This window comes from Chrysemys picta, chromosome 3, assembly GCF_011386835.1.
Source record: "Chrysemys picta bellii isolate R12L10 chromosome 3, ASM1138683v2, whole genome shotgun sequence".
Taxonomy (NCBI): Eukaryota; Metazoa; Chordata; order Testudines; family Emydidae; genus Chrysemys; species Chrysemys picta.
In genome coordinates this window covers 159357667-159377210 of record NC_088793.1, presented here as the reverse complement: position 1 = coordinate 159377210, position 19544 = coordinate 159357667, and the positions used below count along the sequence as shown (strand labels likewise).

The 19544-nt window shown below is 40.7% G+C and overlaps 1 protein-coding gene across 5 annotated transcripts in view; it reads right to left on the bottom strand.

Moving 5' to 3' along the window:
* Nucleotides 1-19544, bottom strand: part of SUSD4 (sushi domain containing 4) — a 166165-nt gene that overhangs the window by 13265 nt on the left and 133356 nt on the right. For 2 of the 5 annotated variants that reach the window (XM_042848574.2, XM_005289602.4), the window contains exons 4-5: nucleotides 16761-16940; nucleotides 11433-11621 (exon numbers count right to left, since the gene is read on the bottom strand). In XM_042848574.2, the coding sequence (XP_042704508.2) occupies nucleotides 11433-11621; nucleotides 16761-16940 (369 nt within the window). The remainder of the gene's footprint in view (nucleotides 1-11432; nucleotides 11622-16760; nucleotides 16941-19544) is intronic. The other 3 variants (XM_005289603.4, XM_042848575.2, XM_065589377.1) reach the window with 3 other exon arrangements.

Below are 19544 nucleotides of genomic sequence, written 5' to 3'. Positions count from 1 at the left end.
TGCCGGTAGAGAAAAGTGTCTCTTAAATACTGACTCAAAGGCAAACCCCACATCGCAATGTAAACATCTGCACAATTTGAAAAATAAGGTTTTAAAGTTAACCTTTAAAAGAAACAAAAATGATGTTTGCGCCCATTTCTGCTTCTTTATGAAAACTGCCACTTAAAAACATCTAACTAACAACAGTGTCACCCCCACTCAGTCAAACGCCCAGTTAAGTGATCATTCTTTCACAAACTCGCACAACCTAGTACCTAGTCTATCTTACAGACTCTGCTACTCCACAAATAACTACCATGCACCTCCAACACGTGCCCTATACACACACCGACCGTATTACTCACGCTTGCACTACAACATGAAGCCTTAACTCCAACCTCATATTCCCCTATTATAAACATATATCACTACAGAAATTACTGCAGTGCCTATATCTTCATATTTAATTGAAGTGTCATAGGTGTCAGAATCTTTCACAAAGAGCCTTTTTTCTTCTAAGAATTTGTCAGGGGTATGTGGTAACAAGAACACAGAAAAAGATAAGTGCTTTAAACAAAAAAACCAAAACAGACAGTTACTTCAATTTTAGTCTTTAGTCTCATGATATCATCATCCAACCAGTTCTCCAGTTGTCCATAAAGACTTCTGGAGAAAAATCAGTAGCCAAGAACTGATATGTCTAATGCGAAAACAAGCAAGAAAAAATATCTTATTTTAGGGCTGGAAAGTGGAGGAACAGAAATTCTTTATGCATTATAAATAAGCAAAAAAGGGCACTTTTTCTATTTTATTTGCATCACTTAAGTTATAGGATCATGAACATAAATTAAATTAAAAACATCTTTCATTCTCACCTGCAAAATAAAAATATCTCAAATTATATACAAGTTCCTTCTCAACCCACAGCGTAGTCTGACACTGGTAGGAGAGAAGATTTATTCTCAGACTCAGCTGGTCTGCAACTTGTTGAGAGCTGGAGAATAGAGGGAACCGCAGATCCAATTGCTTAAAAAACAAGTATTATAAAACCACAATGATCTAGAACAGCTTCATAAACCATAATTTACTTCTAATCAGTTTCTCATGAAACAGGAGTAGAACAGGAAGCTTTATTAGAGTAAGTTCCTCTTAATCATGACAATAAATGAACTATTTCCTATTTGCAAATGAAAAACACTGCCAGGGTCACGAAAAGAGTCTCTACGAAGAGTAGGCATTCCGGATGCAAAGTGGGGCTGACAGTGTCCTCATTTGCATTCCAATACCCAGAATGCATTTCCAGTGTACATACACCCAGCTGTGTAGTAGCTATAACGGGACAAACTGGAAAGTTCTTGTGCATGTGGAATTTGTGCTTTGACACTGAAGAGATGCTATCAAGGAATTTTTCAGATTGTCCCACACCCCCCGCAGCAAAGCAACACTGAATCAAACTAATCTCTAACAACAAATAAATCACCACAATCCGTAAAGACTATAGCATAAAGACTTGTAACAGATACGACTTAAAGTGACAGAGGTATGAGGTGATCACATCGATCATGGGAAGCTGTTAAAAGGCACCAAAAAGAATCTTGTAGAGGGTATGATGGGGTCTCCACCCCACTCAAGGCCTGAGCAGGTTAAAAAGGGCCAATTAGGCTGCATCTGGAGGAGAGCCAGAGACTGATGAAGCCCACCTAGGGGTGGAGCTGGGCAAGGCTCATAAAGAAAGAGGATGTCAGGGAGAGGCTCTGCAGTCACTAACCACAGAGGAGGGGACGTGGCAGAAGACAAGGAGACGTTCTAGGGGGAGAATAACCCCTGGAATCCTCCCTTGGACTATAGACTGTGGCGAGAATCTGACAGGGGGTGAAATAGCCACGAGGAGTAGAGGAAGCTCCACTGGTAACCCAGGGGGCCAGAGCTAGAGAAAAAAAGTAGGAAAGAGTCCAGGGAAACAGCAACAAGTCAGAGCAGGAGCAGATGGTGGTTGGTGGGCATAGAGTCTGTGGGCTGGAATGCGGAATAGTGGGCGGGTCTGGGTTCCCCTATCAGCCACTGGGGAAGTGGCACAGTCTGACCAGCAGATCAGAAGACTGCCTGAGACCGTTTGTCCAGAAGGGTACACCGTAAGGGGCAATCTACAGTGACCTAGCCCCAGGGCAAAGCCACAGAGAGCACCCCAAATCCAGAGAGAGAGAGACAGAGAGAGAGAGAGAGAGACACACAACCGGTGGGCAACTGAAGGTCAGGGCGTCAGACTGGTTGAGAGCTAATCCCCCGATGAGCCACAAGAAGGCACCGCAGGAGTGAGTAGTAAATCCCGTCACAGAAGGTTGAACATGTAAGAATAATATGCAATTGGATAGCACCTTTTATCCTAAGATCTCTCTAGCTCCTACAAACACCAGTCAATTAAGCCTCATAACATTATGTGTATATTTTACAATTGAAGAAAAGAAACACAGAAGTGTTAAGCAACTGGTTGAAGGTTACACAGCAAGTCAGTGGTAGTCCACAGTAGAATCCTGGTCTCCTGACACCCAGCTGTTTGCTCTAGGCACTGGACCAAAAATGTCTTAATTCTGTGTAATCTCCAAGAACATCTGTCTGAGTACAAATTGTAAGAGTCAGAGAAAAACTAGCTACGTTAACACAGCACAGCAAGCTGAGTGTTCACATGGTGAGCAGCATTTTTACCTTGCAGGAATTGTGAAATGAGTTGAATAATTAAGTTTTTAATGAAAACCTGCTTTTCTGGTTTGCCTCCAACAAATTTCTTGCTGAAAATTGGTATCAGTGTGACATCAGCAGTATGAGCCTAAGTGAAAGATTAGAAAACCGTTTTCCATTCTGTTTTTATAATAGTTTCACACTGAAATAACTTTCTGTCCTCCTTTAACAATCACTTCCCTTCCCTGTGACTGGAGGTACAAATAATGGGTTCAGTTCTGCAAGTCCCCACTCAAGCAAAACTCCCACTGAACTTTCAGACTGGCCTCTATAGCTGTTGTTAGTAATGCAACCATTTGCAACAGAGCAACTGGAGAAACGCTGATCTTAATTAAACACTGTCGTTTCAAATACATTTCACAGTTTATACATGGCAAGGCACAATTCTCCTGATCTTTTGCACAGAGGTGATAACCTAAACAAGTGCAGCTTTCATTTAAACTACAAATTTTGGTCATGATCTTGCTGAGATGCCAGGGAGTTGATAACACAACACTTTGCAAGATGGAGCCCTTTTTTTTTTTTTTAAAAAGAGACATGAGCGGAATCATGTTTGAATACATCTATTTGCTGTGCTAGGAGCGCATGGCTGTTTGGAGCACTGGGGTTGCAATTACAACAAGTACTGTATTAGTCAGTCACAGCATTACCTACCTTCTGTGCATTTTTTCCCTTCTGTAAACATGTACCCCAATAAACTCAGTACCTTGCTGAACGATGATGCATTGTCTCTTTAAAACCTCCAAGGCCAGACATTCAATACCTGGCCTCGCTGTTCAGGCTCAAAATTTGTGGGTGCAAGTTCAATTTGATGTTCATAATTATTTGCATATGCAGTTGATGTTATTTAGGCATTCCACTACCTGCATTGTAGCTACAATCAGGTACTGTACTTTGGTGTCCAAACAACATCAATTGCATTCACAATCATAGGCAGGAGTCCAGATTTGAGCCCTGTTCCAAATCAGGCCTTTAATTTGCTACTGATGTCAAAAAGGACATTCCAGGAAGCTCCATCTTTCTGGGCCAGTGCTTTCTGCCATGTGTGATGGATGTGGAGCTGAAATAATTTATGAATGCTGAATATTGACCTGTGCAGACTGTTTGTGGTTTTAAATCCTTTTTCCTCTAAATGCTTTGTTCCTAACTAGTGAAATAAACCGTGCTTTAGTTTTAAGAAAGCTGCCTAGTCACTATATACATCAATGGTCAGAGAGTTCCTAAGAGAAGAACCACAGGTGCTGAACCCAGCCAGATCTGCTGAGTAAGCATGACTCAGGCACAGGGTACTATAGTCCAGAATCTGGTCAAAGAGTGGAGGACTGCAGGATTCTGCCTCAGGAGAGGTACACGCACAAGGCCTGAGGGTGTGCACTCAGAGAGACCAGGAAGCAAACAGAGGTGCAGCTTAGAGCCTTGCAACCTGACAGAACTCAACTACAAGTGTTGGGTCTGAAAACAACCTTTGGCTTGGGTCAGGTAGGCTCTGATCACCTCGGCTTGCCTGCAGCGTTGGGGTGGCAGAGGTTACGTGCCTTGCTTCTGCTGGCTGCCGCTGCCTTCTTGCGCTGTGAAGCCTGGTGTTGATTCATTGCCAGTCACTCCGCAACACATGCAGTGCAGCAAGGCAGGAGTAGGGCACACAGCCACTGCTGTGCCAACTCCACAGGCAGGAGGGGGTCAGAGACAGACTGCGGGCATGGGGCCTGGGAAGTCCCACCAGGCTGAGCCCCTAGGATGAGGTGGTGGCTCTGACACAAGTTTGGGTCAGTTCTGAAAACGACCTTGGGTCATCTGTGCTTGACTTGGGCTTTAAAATTAGACCAGAGCAGATTCTAATGCAGTAATCCCTACATCGCATCACCATACAAAGCCAGGGTGGTTTCTGAGTACTAGTGATAGAATTCTGATTCCAACCCTTTGTTTGCTTATAGCCTCTTCTATTAATTGAGTGTGAACCTTTGACTCCTGCCTAAAAAGTGAACAAACTGATTTAGCATGTAATATATATAGTTTAGATTCTATAATGAGAGGCCAGATCTTCAGCTGGTGCTAATCAGCATAATTCCAATGACTTGCAGTCAATGGGGCTGCACTGATTTCCTCTAGCTGAGAAGCAGGCCCAGTGATGGCAGTAAGTGGACTGAAAAATCAATAAATATGACCTTGATGCACAAAGTAATATTTCTCTCTCCAGTGACATAGCGTAGTGCTCTTGTTCTGTAAGAGGTGCACTGTCAGATAACATTTAAGTTCAATATAAAAGACAGCCCTGAGGGAGAAACCTGATCTGCTTTCCCCTGTCTAATCCCTCACACATTTGCAACACCATGGATAAAATGTATCATGCATCTGGGGGCAAATGTGAAACATGAGGGCAGGAAATTATGGTTTCATGAAAGTTCTGATGTCTGGCTGATTTGGGAAAGGCTAAGGAGTTTCTGCAAAGAACACAGGTGATACAGCAGGTGTAAAATGGTGATTTGTTTCAGCTTGATCCATAGGGCTGCCATAGTAAAAGACCAAAAAAGGAACAGACTACAAGTTGTCTTTTGCCTTTCTTGCAATGCTATGAACAATGCAGGGTGCATCAACTCCAAGACAATGAAGATGAAAGAACATTTCTTCAATGCAAAGAAGGTGCAGTCATTCAAAATGTAATATTGTTTCACAGATTATCATTTCCCCCAAATTATGATTGTAGATTCAGTTAATTTAAAAATAAGAAGCACCATTTAGATTTTTCAACTAGCCAGGCCATCTTCATAGATAAATGAAGTAGGGATCAGGTCACCATTGGTGTGAATGAAAGACTTGTTAGGTGGTTGAGAATCAGGTTGACGTCACAAGACAGGGTGGTGTGTCTAATGTGGGAGAAGAGATTACCCAGAACCTTAATAATTCTGGACGATACCAGGAGAACAAAAATGGAGAATCCCTCTACTGGGGGATGAAAGGCTGATATGGCAGCCAGGTGTACCTTGACTCAACTGATGGACATCCTGGATGTCTTCAGAGCCAGCAGGTAATCTAGGAACCAATTCCAGCTAGAGGTGCAATGGACAAATGGACTGCACCACTGGACAATTTTTTTTTTTTAAATTTCTGCAGGGAAGAAGAGCAGGTTGATGTTTTTCTGCTGTTTAATAACTCCTGCTGCACATCCATAGAGCAGGAAACCTCTATTCCCGAGAACCATCCAGGAGTCACACCCTGAGGTGTAGAACCACCAGGCTGGGGTGAAGCATGCAACCCACATCCTGAGACAGGAGAAGAGGAATGGTCGGGAGCTTGATTGACGGTTGGATATTTTGTTGAAGTAGGTAAGGATAATAAGCTTGTCTCGGCCAGGTAGGTACTCTGAGGATAATTCTGGCCTCGTCCTGCCTGATCTTGTTCAATACCCTTAGAATTAGGGGCATTAGGGGAAAGGCATAGAATAGACCAGGCCTGCACAACTCGTAAAGCGGCAAGGGCCATATTACTCCAAAGAAAACAGCTGAGGGCTGAAACCCTCCGGCCCCGCGGAAACACGCCCCCCCCCAGCACCGCCCAGCCCCGCGGAAACAAACCCTCCTTCCCCAGCACCGTCCCGCCGAAACAGCTAAGGTTTGGGGAGGAAGGGGTGTGATACTTTATTAAGAATTTTTCAATTAAATCAAACAATTTTTTTAATTATTTAAATTTTTTATTAATCATGGAAAAATGAAAAATATCTGTTCCGTGGAAAGAAAACATTTGTACTTTTCATAATTACCTTGCAAATTTAATGAGAAATATTACATCTCTTTTCGGCAACAAGCTTGTCGCATTCGGAGGGTCATATTTGAAGTGGATATTTTCATAATGTCTTCCAAATGGTCGTCAGTAAGAGAAGAATGTTGCTTGTTTTTATTCATGTTCATGATGGAAAATGTTTGTTCACATATGTAAGTGCGTCCAAAAATGCTGAACGTTTTCAGTGCAACTTCATTGTCCAGACTTTTGTAGAAGTCCCGCAAGCTGCTTTCTCTGTGCTTATTTCGGTAAACTGCCGAACACTGAAGTTCAATAACCTCCAACTGCAAATCTAGTGGCACTTCCTCTGGATCCACAGGAAAGGGATCTTCAATCAGCTTCAATTGGATGTCTTCTTCTTTAGACAAAGTAAGTCTTCTGTCAAATTCTTCAATCAAAAGAATGATGTGCTTTGTGTATTTTTCTCCTAACTCAGCGTGTTTGTGCTGAGGGATACGCTGTGCACAAATGGGAAAGTGACACATTTCACCTTTTGACAGCGGACTTCTGAAAAGTTTCAATTTCATTTTGAAAGCTTTCACTGATGCACACATTTGAAATATAAGTTGATTTTTTCCCTGAAGTTGAATGTTGAGATCATTCAAGTGTGCTGTAATATCAGCACAATACAAAAGAAAATGAGATCTTGATTCCAGGACTCATTTTCAAGCTCTGGGAATTTTATTGGCCCATTTTCTAGGAATTTTGCTTCCTCCTCTTTCAAAGCACCGAAACGCTGGAGCACTCTTCCTCGACTCAACCACCTCACTTCTGTATGGTAGATTAAGTCATTGCACTCAGTGTCTACCCCTTCAAGAAAGGCTCGAAATGTCCTATGTTTTAGTCCTCTAGAACGGATGTAGTTTACAGTGGAAACTACCACTGACATTACATGCTCAAATTTTAAGACTTTGCTACACAAAACCTGCTGATGTATAATGCAGTGATGTTTGGTTATTTCTCTCCTGATAAATTCTTCAAGAAGAGTAACTGTTCCAACATTTTTTGGGCACATAGCTGGAGCACCAGCAGTACAAATAGCCACCAAGTTTGTGAAATCTAATCCCGACTTATCATTCATGCACTTTATCACTTCACTGAAGATCTCTTTTCCGGTTGTGCAACCCGTCGTGGAGCACATGCCAGCAAGTTCTTCAGTAATTTCAAAGTTTTTATCAATACCTCTAATGAAAATAAGAAGTTGGGCGGTGTCTTTTAAATCAGTGCTTTCGTCCATAGCTAGGGAGTAAAAGCAGAATTTACTGACTCTCTGCTTTAACTGATCACTTAGATTGGTAGAAATGTCAGCTATTCTTCTCCGTACAGTCATGCATGATAGACTGACATTCTCAAATATTCCCCTCTTTTCTGGACATAACTCAGATACAGCAATCAACATACACTTTTTTAATAACTCGCCTTCTGTGAAGCATTTCCCAGCAGCAGCAATTTCCTTAGAAATTTTAAAGCTTACTTTAGTAACTATCGTTCTCAGTGCTCACTTTCTTGAAAAATTTGCTGTTCTCGAAGGTTTTTCGCTAAACTGGCTGCTTTAATTATTTTTTCATTTGGGCTCAATTTGGCGAGATTGGGATGCTTAGTTTCGAAGGTTGCATTCTTTCGGTACGGCTAACGTTTCGCGACACACGAGGCACAGTATTTTGTCTTTGGAAATAGTACATAAGTATTTATTTGTCCATTCAGTGTTGAAAACTCTGTGCTCTGATTCTATTTTTCTAATTTTTCTTTTCACTCATGGTATCCATTATGAAGCTCAAGATTTTGTTGAATAAATTCACATACAAGGGAAACACTCACAGTCACACACAAAGAGAAGAGATATCTCAGGGCGCATGGCACACTAGCAAGGCACTGATGGTGTGTGGAAGCCTGTAGGTCCAGGGGTCACTATATTACTGCACACAGCAGTCAATCAATGCAGTTGTAGATAAATCTCTGCATTATGCATTTTTGTATAACTTTTATATGACTTTGTATTGAACCTTGGTACTATGTTATAGCAGGCTCCTAAGATAGTATAATTAAGGTAAAAGAAAAATTTCTTCTGTGCAAATTTTTGAAGCAGAGTTCAAATGTGTGTGCCATGAGGCAAATGCGCCCAAGTGAGTAAAATGCTTATACATTTAAAAAGTTTTAATTTGCAATTTGTGTCAATTTATATGGGTTTTCAGATAGAGACATCATAAGTAAAAAAAGAAAAACAAAAGTAGAGAACAGTACTTATTTGCCCTTTTGCACACTGGTGAGGAAGTAGAGAAGGAAGTGAGGGCTGTTCCCCCCCCACACACATTTAGACAGCCTCGGTGTCTGCCATGAAGAGGCATAACGCACATGCACAGGCCAAACGGACATTGCTAGCTAGAAACCTTCAATCAAGGGCTTGAGAGACACATGCACACCTGAAGTGGGACCACATAGGGCCACTACTCAAAGAAGAATGATAAGCAACTGAAAACAGAATCTTATAATGGCGAGTGTTGAGCAACCTTAACTATGGCATTAGCAATTATCTTTGAGAACTCACGGAGGACGGATGAGGTTCCAGAGGACTAAAAAAGGATAAATACAATATCTATCTTTAAAAAGGGGTACAAAGAGGACCCCAGTAAGTATAGATCAATCACTTAACTTTGATACCTGGAAAGATACTGGAACAAATTATTAAACAATCAATTTGTAAGCACCTGGAGGATAACAGGATTATAAGGAAGAGCCAGCATGGATTTGTCAAGAACAAATCATGACAAATCAACCTAATTTCCTTCATCAGCGTTACCGGCCTAGTAGATGGGGATCAGGGGGAGGAGAACAATAGATGTGAGGGATCTTATTTTAGTAAGGCTTTTGACACAGTTCCACATGATGTTCTTGTAAGTGAATTAGGGAAGTGTGGTCGAGATTAAATTACTATAAAGTGGGTGCTCAACTGGTTGAAAGACTGCACTCAAAGTAGTTATCAATAGTATGCCGTCAAACTGAGAGGGTTCTCTAGTAGGGTCCTGTATATGTCTGTCCTGGGTCTGGTACTATTCAATATTTTCATTAAATGACTTGGATAATGGAGTGGAGAGTATGCTTATAAAATCTGAAGATGAAACCAAGCTGGGAGAGGTTGCAAGTACTTGGGAGGACAGGATTAGAATTCAAAAGGACCTTGACAAAATTGAAGAATTGGTCTGAAATCAACAATATGAAAGTCAATAAAGACAAGTGCAAAGTATTTCACTTTGGAAGGAAATCTCAAATGCATAGCTACAAAATGGGGAATAACTGGCTAAGTGGCAGTACTGTTGAAAAGGATCTGGGAGGTTATAATGGATGGGAGACAGGACGAAGTCTGATGTTTCTTGAATAAGTCACTTAGGCCAACATTTTCAAATGTGAATACCTAAAGTTGATTTACAGGTGCTGGATGGAACTTTACAAGTTCTGTGAGTTCCAGTTACAACAGTCCCACATGACACCTGAGAAATGGAGTTGTCAGCTATAAGACTCTGTCCTACCCATATGGAAACAGAAAGGACCCAAAGTCAAAATAACCCATTCTTAGACAAACCACAAATGTTTCAGATTGTACATCACCTTATATATGGGGTTTCTACAAGTAATCACCAGGAAAAAAATTGGTCTTAATGTTACAACAGAACAACAAGCCCTGGGCCAAAAGTGATCATGAGGAAGGATGAGCTTGTGATTAAAGGACTGGATCAGGACTCAGGAGGTTTAGGTTCAATTCCCCACTCTGCCACAAACTTCCTGTATGACCCTGGGCAAGGCACTTAATCTCTGTCTCAGTTCCCCATCTGTGAATTGGGGATACTACTACTTTGCCTCTCCTCCCACCCTTTCTTTGTTGTGTCTATTTAGACTGCAAAATCTTCAGGGCAGGGGTTCTCTCGTACTCTCTGTATACTTTTAAGAAGCCTTCCACAATGGAGCTCTAGGTGTTAATATAATACAAATGATCCATGCCCCCATTAAAGTCAATGGGAGTTTTGCTATGTACTTTGACGAGAGCTGGAAGAGGCAGTTCAGACTGTCATCTGTGTTAAGTGAGCACAGGGAAATGACACATACAAAATTTTCAGTTTCGTATGTTTGTGTTTGTGGGTTTTAATGCTCCTATCTAACACACAGACTTTCTTCTGGCTTATCCTGCTTCATTTTGTAATTTCTTTTATGGTATCTGACAGGCAGTCTCTCTTTCTAATAATTTTATCTGTAACACTGTATTACATATACTACAAAAAATAAAAAGAAAGATGATTTATGCAGGGCTGTTTTGTGGTTAAATTTCTAGGATGTTAGATCAGAAAATCAATTCCTGTAGGTGGAACCCTTACACTGCAAAGCCCTTTTAGAATTTTGGAAACCAGACTGCTAATTAAAAATAAGAAACACTCCAATACTTTTGGATAGTACATCAAATATTCTTAATGCAAAATCATGCAGTATTAGATTGTGCATACACCTGGCATGCAGGCTGAAATGAAACTTGATACTTAATATTTACAAATGCTTTTAGTTCAGAATGGTATGGTGCTGAAATTTTCAGCTACTCAGGCTGTCATGTGAATATAGATTCATTAACTTTCTCAGCATTTCATTAGAAAGACAGCAGATTACATTGTTTATACTTAAAATCTAAAAACTAACAGTCTTCGTTGTTACAATCTTCAGCTATTATGATTACGATACCGAAAGAGCAAACATTATGTAAGTAACTTTAACAATTAAGCTATGCGATGTTCCAGATTACACAGTATACGTACAACAAAACAGGAACTTGAATGGATGCACTTTGTATGTCCTCAGGAGGCAGTGGGCAAAATGGAGCTAAAAATTGTAGCCCTAAATTCAAATAAAATATATCATGTTAAATTGTCCAAAATTAAAAACAAACAAATAAGCTGTTTTACCTTCCACATCAAGGCACCTAGGTGAGCTATGTGACCAGATAAGGTTATACATGCACTCAAGGAACTTTGTCCCCTTTAGTTTATATCCAGGAAAGCACTGATAATATACCACTGTTCCTACTGGGAAGGAGGACTCGAACTCAGATATGTTAATGTAACTATGAGGAAGAACCAATGGCCTCAGGCAACCTGCAAATTAAGAAGAGGAAGGTATCTTTTATTATGAGGCGCTTGTCTTAGTCATTGTAACATCTTGATTATGGTTCTCAAGTTGAGAAGCACAATATTTCCCATCCTCCCCACAGCGAATGGCATTCCTACTTCATTGAGCATCTAAGAGAGAGATTGTCATTACCTCATTTCAAGTTCTTTTATTGCTTAGCCCACACATTCTGCCAAGATAAGATATATCCTCTGCAAATCCAACATAGCATTAATGACAATTGCAATGTTTTGTTTTGCACACCCACACATTCACCGGATTAGCAGTTGTCACTTATTATGAGGTGGAATCCTTAATAAACAAAGACTGTCACTTATACAAAACCATGGGTTTTATTCCTCTCCTCAAACAGGCAGTCACAGAGGTTATGTTTAATACTGAAATTGATGCTGTTACGAGATGTGCAGAGCAGCAAAAGAGGCCAAGATTTCAAACATGAGTAGTGATTTTGGGACCCCAATTTGAGATAATTTAGAGGAGCTGGATTTTCAGCAAGTGCTCAGTGCGCTCACCTTCCGGAAATCAGGCCCTTCCAGGTGTTTCAGATTGGGCACCCAAAAATGGAGGCACCTAAACTCATCAGTCATTTTTGAGAACAGTGGCCACAGCCGATCTAGAAAGGGACAAATTTACCTTCAGTGGAGTTACACCAGGGATGAATTTGGCCCAGAGTGATTAACTCCAGGCAGACTTTGTAATTTTGGCACCCTAGAGGGGGAATTGACAGCAGTTGGCGTCACAAATGAGATGACATTTGGACTAAAAGGAAATTCACTACATGATCACTCACGACTTTCTAATATTTGATTCACATGTGTGCAAACAATGTTCTGAGTGGATATTGAGACTTGAGATTTCAAGTTGTGTACTGAAATAAACTAGAATTATTTTGCTCACTGCCTTAAAAAATGACCCTCTTGGTAATGACTAATGGTGTTGATTTTTAGCTTGCAATGATTTTGAGGAACGATGATTAGCAATCTGGGAATGAAAAAACCCTTATGAAAATTTATGAGACTAATAGAAGCTGTTTGTTGTGGCAATAACCACCGTTAATAGGCCTCTTGTCACTATCAGGAATTCCAGAAGGAAGGTCACATGGATTCCCATAATTTCAAGCCTTCTTAGACAAACTGTAAAAAATTAAAGTCGTACTTTATCAAAATAAAAGCCACAGGACAGATCTTCCAATTTGAGTACATCCTGCAAAGTGCTGGGTACCTTCAACTCCCTTTTCTTGAGATGCCAAGCCACCACTTTAAAGAAACAGCTTCTAACTAATCCAAAGGCAGAGAATAATTCAGGGCACTGGCCATTGGGGGAGGGGGAGAGAGGACGGAAACCTGTTGCAGCACGTTCAGCCCTCAGCACAACGGCTTTTAATAGTAGTTTTACTAGTTCATGAATCCCCTTTGCTCAAATAGAGCCACAATGGCCCTATTTATTGCTATTACCTCCTCTTATGTACCAAATATAAAACACATGCACTTCTGCAGGCAAAGAGTCCAGACTATTAAATGGGGTAAGTTTACCTACAATGGAATTATACCAGGGTGAATTTGGCTTCTTGGCCAGATTTCTAAAGGTATTTACACCCCTAAAGAAGAAGGTAGGCATCTACTGAGATTTTCAACAGGTGCTTTAACAATCCCACTAAGTGTGTATATGCATCTGAAGACACCTAAATAAATACGTTTGACAATCTGGTCCTACGTGACTAAGTTCAGACAAGGTTTTGTTTGGATTTCCAGATAAAGATGACAGAGCTCCGATGCACAGGCCCCAACGGACCACTGCGTAAGTGCAAATTTTAAAAGTACATTGTGAAATGTAGTATTAAAGCCTGGTTATAATTCCTTATGTGACTGTACATGACATGCAGAAAATCATATTACATATGAGCACCCAGTTCACAGCGCTATAGAAAATTTAACCTGCCCTTTCCTCAGACATTTAATCTGGGTTCACAGAAAGACGGTCTCCCATTTCTGGAGGCAAGAGAGTTTGGAGGGAGGACCCCTCCAAAATGTAAGTTTCACAGAGCACAGTATATAAAAAAAGTATGAAAAAAAAATATCAATCTTCTGGTACAGTTAAATGAAGGTCTAACCCAGAAACAAGGAGCCTCCCATTTTCACCAGAAGCATGGAAACTTTAATTCCACAAGAATTCATCTTAAAAAACAAGAAAGAGGGTGGCATCGTCCAGTGGTTCACAATTCTTAGTGATCCAGCAAACTTTTTCCCCTTTAAAATCCTGTCATTCAGCAACTAGGGAGGGTGTTTTCCCAAATCAGCCCAAAATTTCACATCAGACAAATGCACTCGTGAAGGGTATGCTTACACTGGAGCTGAAGGTGTAATTGCAACTCAGGTAGATATACCAATGCTAGCTTTGATTGAACTAGCACCCTAAAAATAGAAGTGAAGCCACAGCAGCGCAAGTGGTGGAAGGTGCTGGCTGCCCTGAGGAGCATCTCATACTCAGGTGGCTAGTCTATCTTGCTGCTTGTGCCATCACAGCAATGCTTCTATTTTTAGCGTGCTCGATCAATCAGAGCTAGCGGAGGTATGTCTACTTGGACTGACAGTCACACCTCCAGCTCCAGGGCAGGTATCCCCAAAGTCAGATGTGATCAGATTTATGGGCTACACTTATGCTTTGCACTTAAGGTTTGTTGCCATCTAGGCCCTGATCTTCAAAAGTATTTAGGCACCTAACTGAAATCTATCAGAGTTGGGCACCGAAATACCTTTGAGGATCTGGGCCTTAGTTACCAGGCTCAGCCTCTCTCACCCAAAAATATAATTAGAAGGTCATATACATTTCCCCCTATTTTTAAACAAATTAACTTTATCTACTCTAACAATTTTTCACTGTTTTTTCCTTTGCTAAAATTGCTAACTTGGGGTTGGTATTAGAAAACAAAGCCATTTACGTCTAGTTAACTTAAATCCATCCCAGTACTGTCTAATGCCTAAAATCATTGGTCCCATTTCTCATTTATGCCAAGACCTCTTTACACTGCTCTGACAACTTGAAAGGGGCCTTAGTGTAATGAGAATCGGGTCCACAGTAATTGGTGGGCTATCTAAAATGAGCTGGTGGTCCATGTCCTAGTGGACAAGTGCTCACCTCATATTTAGCACTCATGATGGCAATCCTAACAGACCGGAGGCACCTGGAACAGCTGCTAACTCCACAACAAGACTTGAGAACCACTGGAGAGCAACGTAAGGAAGCCTGCACTGTTATTGCCTGTTCTGTACCTGTTTCGTAGATACCAGATTTCATACCGCTTACTTGCACTAAATTTACTTTTAAAATGTGGTTAATGTTGAATTAAGCAGGAGGAGAACTGAGGTGTGTGTTTAGGAAGCGCTATCAATCCACTGCAGCTGAGGTGTGTGTAGCAGCAGTTGTCTTCTGTTCCATGGCTTTGATATCACACTGGAGGAAAGCAATGGATACGACTGTTCATCTGAATAATAGCCCAGAAAAATTCCACCTGTAAACTGTGTGAGCAAGTCCCTTAAGTGCAAAACAAATAGTGTTTGAGTCTGTCATTGTCTGTTTAAAAATGGCAGGGGCACTTAAAACCACTATACACAAATGCCCCTTGCACCAGCATGCGATGGTGCAAAGTGCATTCACCATTTTGACTGGAAAAGGTGATTTTCTTAAGGGTTCTGCTTTTTCTGCTAGCATCTACAGATACAATTTATTTAATCTCTAAGATATGTGCAAAGCAATATTGGGCTATGGCAGCTGCCCAACTTCAACATGCTGGTGCCACATGGCAGCTATCAGACCTTTCTTTGTGAAATATGTAGAGACTCTGCGGCAGGTTAAATTAAAAAAAAAATAAAGCCAGAATTAATCACTCGAGGTCTTGTTTTATCTTCTATTTGGCCACAGCATATTTAGGAACCGTCTGTTAAGTGAAATTTGATTATTTTTCTGCTCTCCCTGCATTTTAAAAAAGATTTACAGAATAATAGGAACTATCAAACTGACAAAAAATACACATGCACCATGCTGACAAGTCTTAGTGTTCAATGCTTTCTGCAATCCCCAACACCATTAAAAATACAATAGTTCATTACTGCATTTCCAGATGTGTTCCAAATGTATGGAAATAACTTGAAAGCGGATGGGCATCTGCGATTCACATTGGATTTCAACTCAAAGCGGGCTCAGCACTCTCACGTCCAAACCCAAAATGACAGTATACTTTTCTAAATTGTATTACACACAGACGGCCTGTCTAGATAAGGAAAAGAGGTCAAGGTTAGCCAATCCTAATCTTTCCCTTGGTGCAGACGCAGGTTAACACCTTTTGTCTTGACTAAAATGGTCAAGACTAACCCCAGGGGAGCCTAGGATCAACCTCAACTAGCTAAATTGAGGTTAAAGGTGCTAATCTGTGGCCATACAAGAGAAAAGGGCTGGGGTTAGGATCAGGGTATTTAACACATGTCCACTAATGGCAGCCTAGCCTCAATCACTCTTCTCAAGTCTAGACAAACTCAAGCTGTCTCCTTCTCATACACCATCACTAGCACTAATGGCTCTGCTGGCCAAATTAGGCCCTGTGCAACTGCAGAGTGTTCAGTCAGTATCCATGGGTGTAACTGATTTAAAACCTGGTGAACCATTCAGTTGATAATGCACAAGATGGAATAGACTAACTTGTTCTCTCCTAGTTGCATCAGCTCTGCAGGGCTAACGAAGCGAAAAGCAGTAAAAAAAACCTAATTCTTTCACTAAATGAAGTAGTGCACAGGTTTAGGTGGTCCAAAGGGCCTTGTGCTGACCTAACAGGGGTGAATTTCAACCTGTTTCATTAAAAAAAGGATATGCTCGCCTCAGATTTTAGACTAGCAAAAAGTAACATTTAACATATTTTAAAATAAAGCTATGCTGGAATGTGGAATTTTACTTCCAAAAGCAAATAAGGACGAGCAAATCCAAAAGCCTTTGTAGAAATACTGTACAGCTGAATCCATCAGCTTATTGCTATCCTCTTTAGCCGCAGAAAAAAGTGCTGGTAAAGGATTACAAGGTGCAAGAGCTATAAAATAAGGTGTTCTGGGGTACTATACCTTGACAAATGGGCAGATTATCCCACATTCCATCATCTTGACATATTGAAACCATGTTGTCTAAGTCGGGGTAACGGATCTGGAATCCTTCATGACAACTGATTATTAACTTATCTCCAGTCCTGTATGTCTTGTTATGAACCTCTGCATCTTCAACATGTGGAACAAGGCAATCTGTGACTTAATAAAAAAGTTATATATTATTAATTTAGTTACAAAAAAAGAACCATGGCCAGCTGCTCAATAGTCAAGCTCTTAAGCAAAGTTAACCCATAATATATCTGTTCTGGTTAAACAGTTTGCCGCCTGCACAGCACAAAATGCAATTCAGTTAATATATATTTTCCTAGTCACTCATCAGTACCATAGTCCATTGTATGATAGTAGAGTCTGGTGTGTTATAATGAGAGTACGTATTTCCAATTGTTGTATACAAGCAGATGAAGAGGGCCTAGCTAGATTGTTTTTAATATTCCCCTTCCGTTGCAGCACAAGTTAAATTGCATGTATAGTAAGTCAGTGGAAGCAAGAGGGAGCGGGGGGGGGGGGTAGGGGCAGGGAGGGAGGAGGAAAGAAAATAGGAAATGCAGATATCGTTTGCATATTTATATCCTTCTCCTTATACACCGTCAGTGTTTAGCTAATAGAAAGTCCCACATTACTAGTGTTCAGTTTGCTCATTTGTTTTTTGCTTTTAGTGATTTACATTACGATCACTCACAGACAGTAAAACAGAGTAAACACATAGCTGAAGAGATCACATCATGTTATCCATTTGCAGACATTTGTCCACAGGCTGGTCATAAAGAGGCCACGAAGTTGTAATTCACATGCATACTTAACCTTCCCAGGCTGCATACTGTGAATATTAGGCAGAGATGCTGAATAAGGTAAATCAATTGAGGATGATGTCCAGGGCTTAAATTCAGTCGGAGCTGTCTGGAGCAGAATATTTTCAACCCTCAGAAGTTTGTATAGCAAGGGTGGGGGGCCTCCCAGAAACTCTAAGAGAATTTAAGCCCTGATGATGTCTATTTGTAAAAATGTGTAAACTGTATGTGAGACATTAGTTCAAAGGATAAGAAAAAATCCCTCTTTCCAGAGAGGATGGAGCTAATTCTCTGCTGCATGCATTACAGCAGTTTTACATCAGTGTGCCTCTGCTGAAGTCAATGTAGTCACAGCAGTGTAAAATAGTGTAAAGGAGTAGAGACTCAGGCCCAGTGTGTATTCAATGGCCAAGATTTTCAAAAGTTACCAGTGATTTTGGGGGGATGCTTCAGTTTTTTGGTGCTCAAACGGATATGCCTTAAAAGGTATTTGCTCAGCACTGTCTGAAACTTCCCTCTGAAAAATCAGGCCCTCCACATAGGTATCCCAAAACTGAGCTGACCCAAAATCAATAGCCACTGTTGAAAATCCTGTGTTCACTAGATGAAATATGAGGAAGAATGGTGGAGAATTGATACACGGGCACAGACACACAGTAGTGCCAAAGCAGCAAAAGTGGAAAAATACACAAATAGATGAAACATAGGCTGGAAGGTGAGGGAGGACAAAGAGAGAGAGAGAGAAATTCTACTAATACTAAACAGTTAACAGCCAGGTAAATTAATGAGAGAGAAGTGTATACATGACTCAAAGTTCATTCTCCTCATAAACATAAAATAAGATTAGAAAGTGGAATAAAGGAAATCTTGGAGAAATATGCCCATGTAATCATCTGTCTGAATGCCAGGAACCAACTCATGTCAGAGACAGCAGTTAAGAATCTGTAGACACCAGAAAACATAAGGATAAATAAATAAAAAAAATCATCATAAATCTCTTTTTGTGCTGCTTTACAAACATCTCTCTCCCAGGAGACGGTCACCCGCACTATTACACAAGGAGCCTAACTACCTTGTTTTGAAAATCACTTGGGAGCTGCAAATTTTAGGGAATCAAGAGAAATCTTCTGCCAATTTCACAGATAGTATATTTTTAAATTTACAATTTAGGAATCAATCATCCATAAAGAAGAAAAACTGCAACATCTTGCTTTCAAGCCGCTTGTTTACTAGGGGCACAATTTCTAAGCAAGGCCTAGACATTTACAACTAGACTAGATAAACCTCTAGCAATGGCTCGCAGATGAACCTCTGTTCTATGATCCTTTCAGACACCAGATCTCACTGACTTTAATTGGAGACTGGTGCCTTGCCCCAATTTAAAAACACATCCCTCTGTGTTTTCAACTTATACCTGTCCTTTCTGGATTACATTTTCTTTAGTAGACTTTATTATGTCATCTGAAAACAATTAGTAGTCAAAAATTTGACGATTTCCCAATACCTTTAACTATTTCACTACTGCTGAATTTGCCAGGTATTTTGGCAGAGCACACCAGCTGTCCACTGGAGTGTTAATGGATGATGGCGGGTGTTGCAGGGGAACGGCAGCAACAGAGATTATTAATTTATAGAGCGCCCAGATCTCGGATGATGTGTACACTAACAAAAAGTTAAAGCCACGGCATGTTAAAAACCCAGACATTCCCTCAAAAAACTGGAGAGCTAGTGAGCATGGGAGTGAAAAAATGGTGCCCTGACCCAACAGAAAAGCCTTATGCCAAGTCTTGAATATTGTCATGAGGGGGCTTCAGTGGAAGTCTTCAGGGATGGAATGACAGAGAGGGATCCCAATTCCTAGCCTGATGCAGATGGAAGCTCAGGACAGATGGCAAGAGACAATACCGATGAAAAGCTTACTCTTGGGATAATGGTGTCCTGCTGCTACATAAAT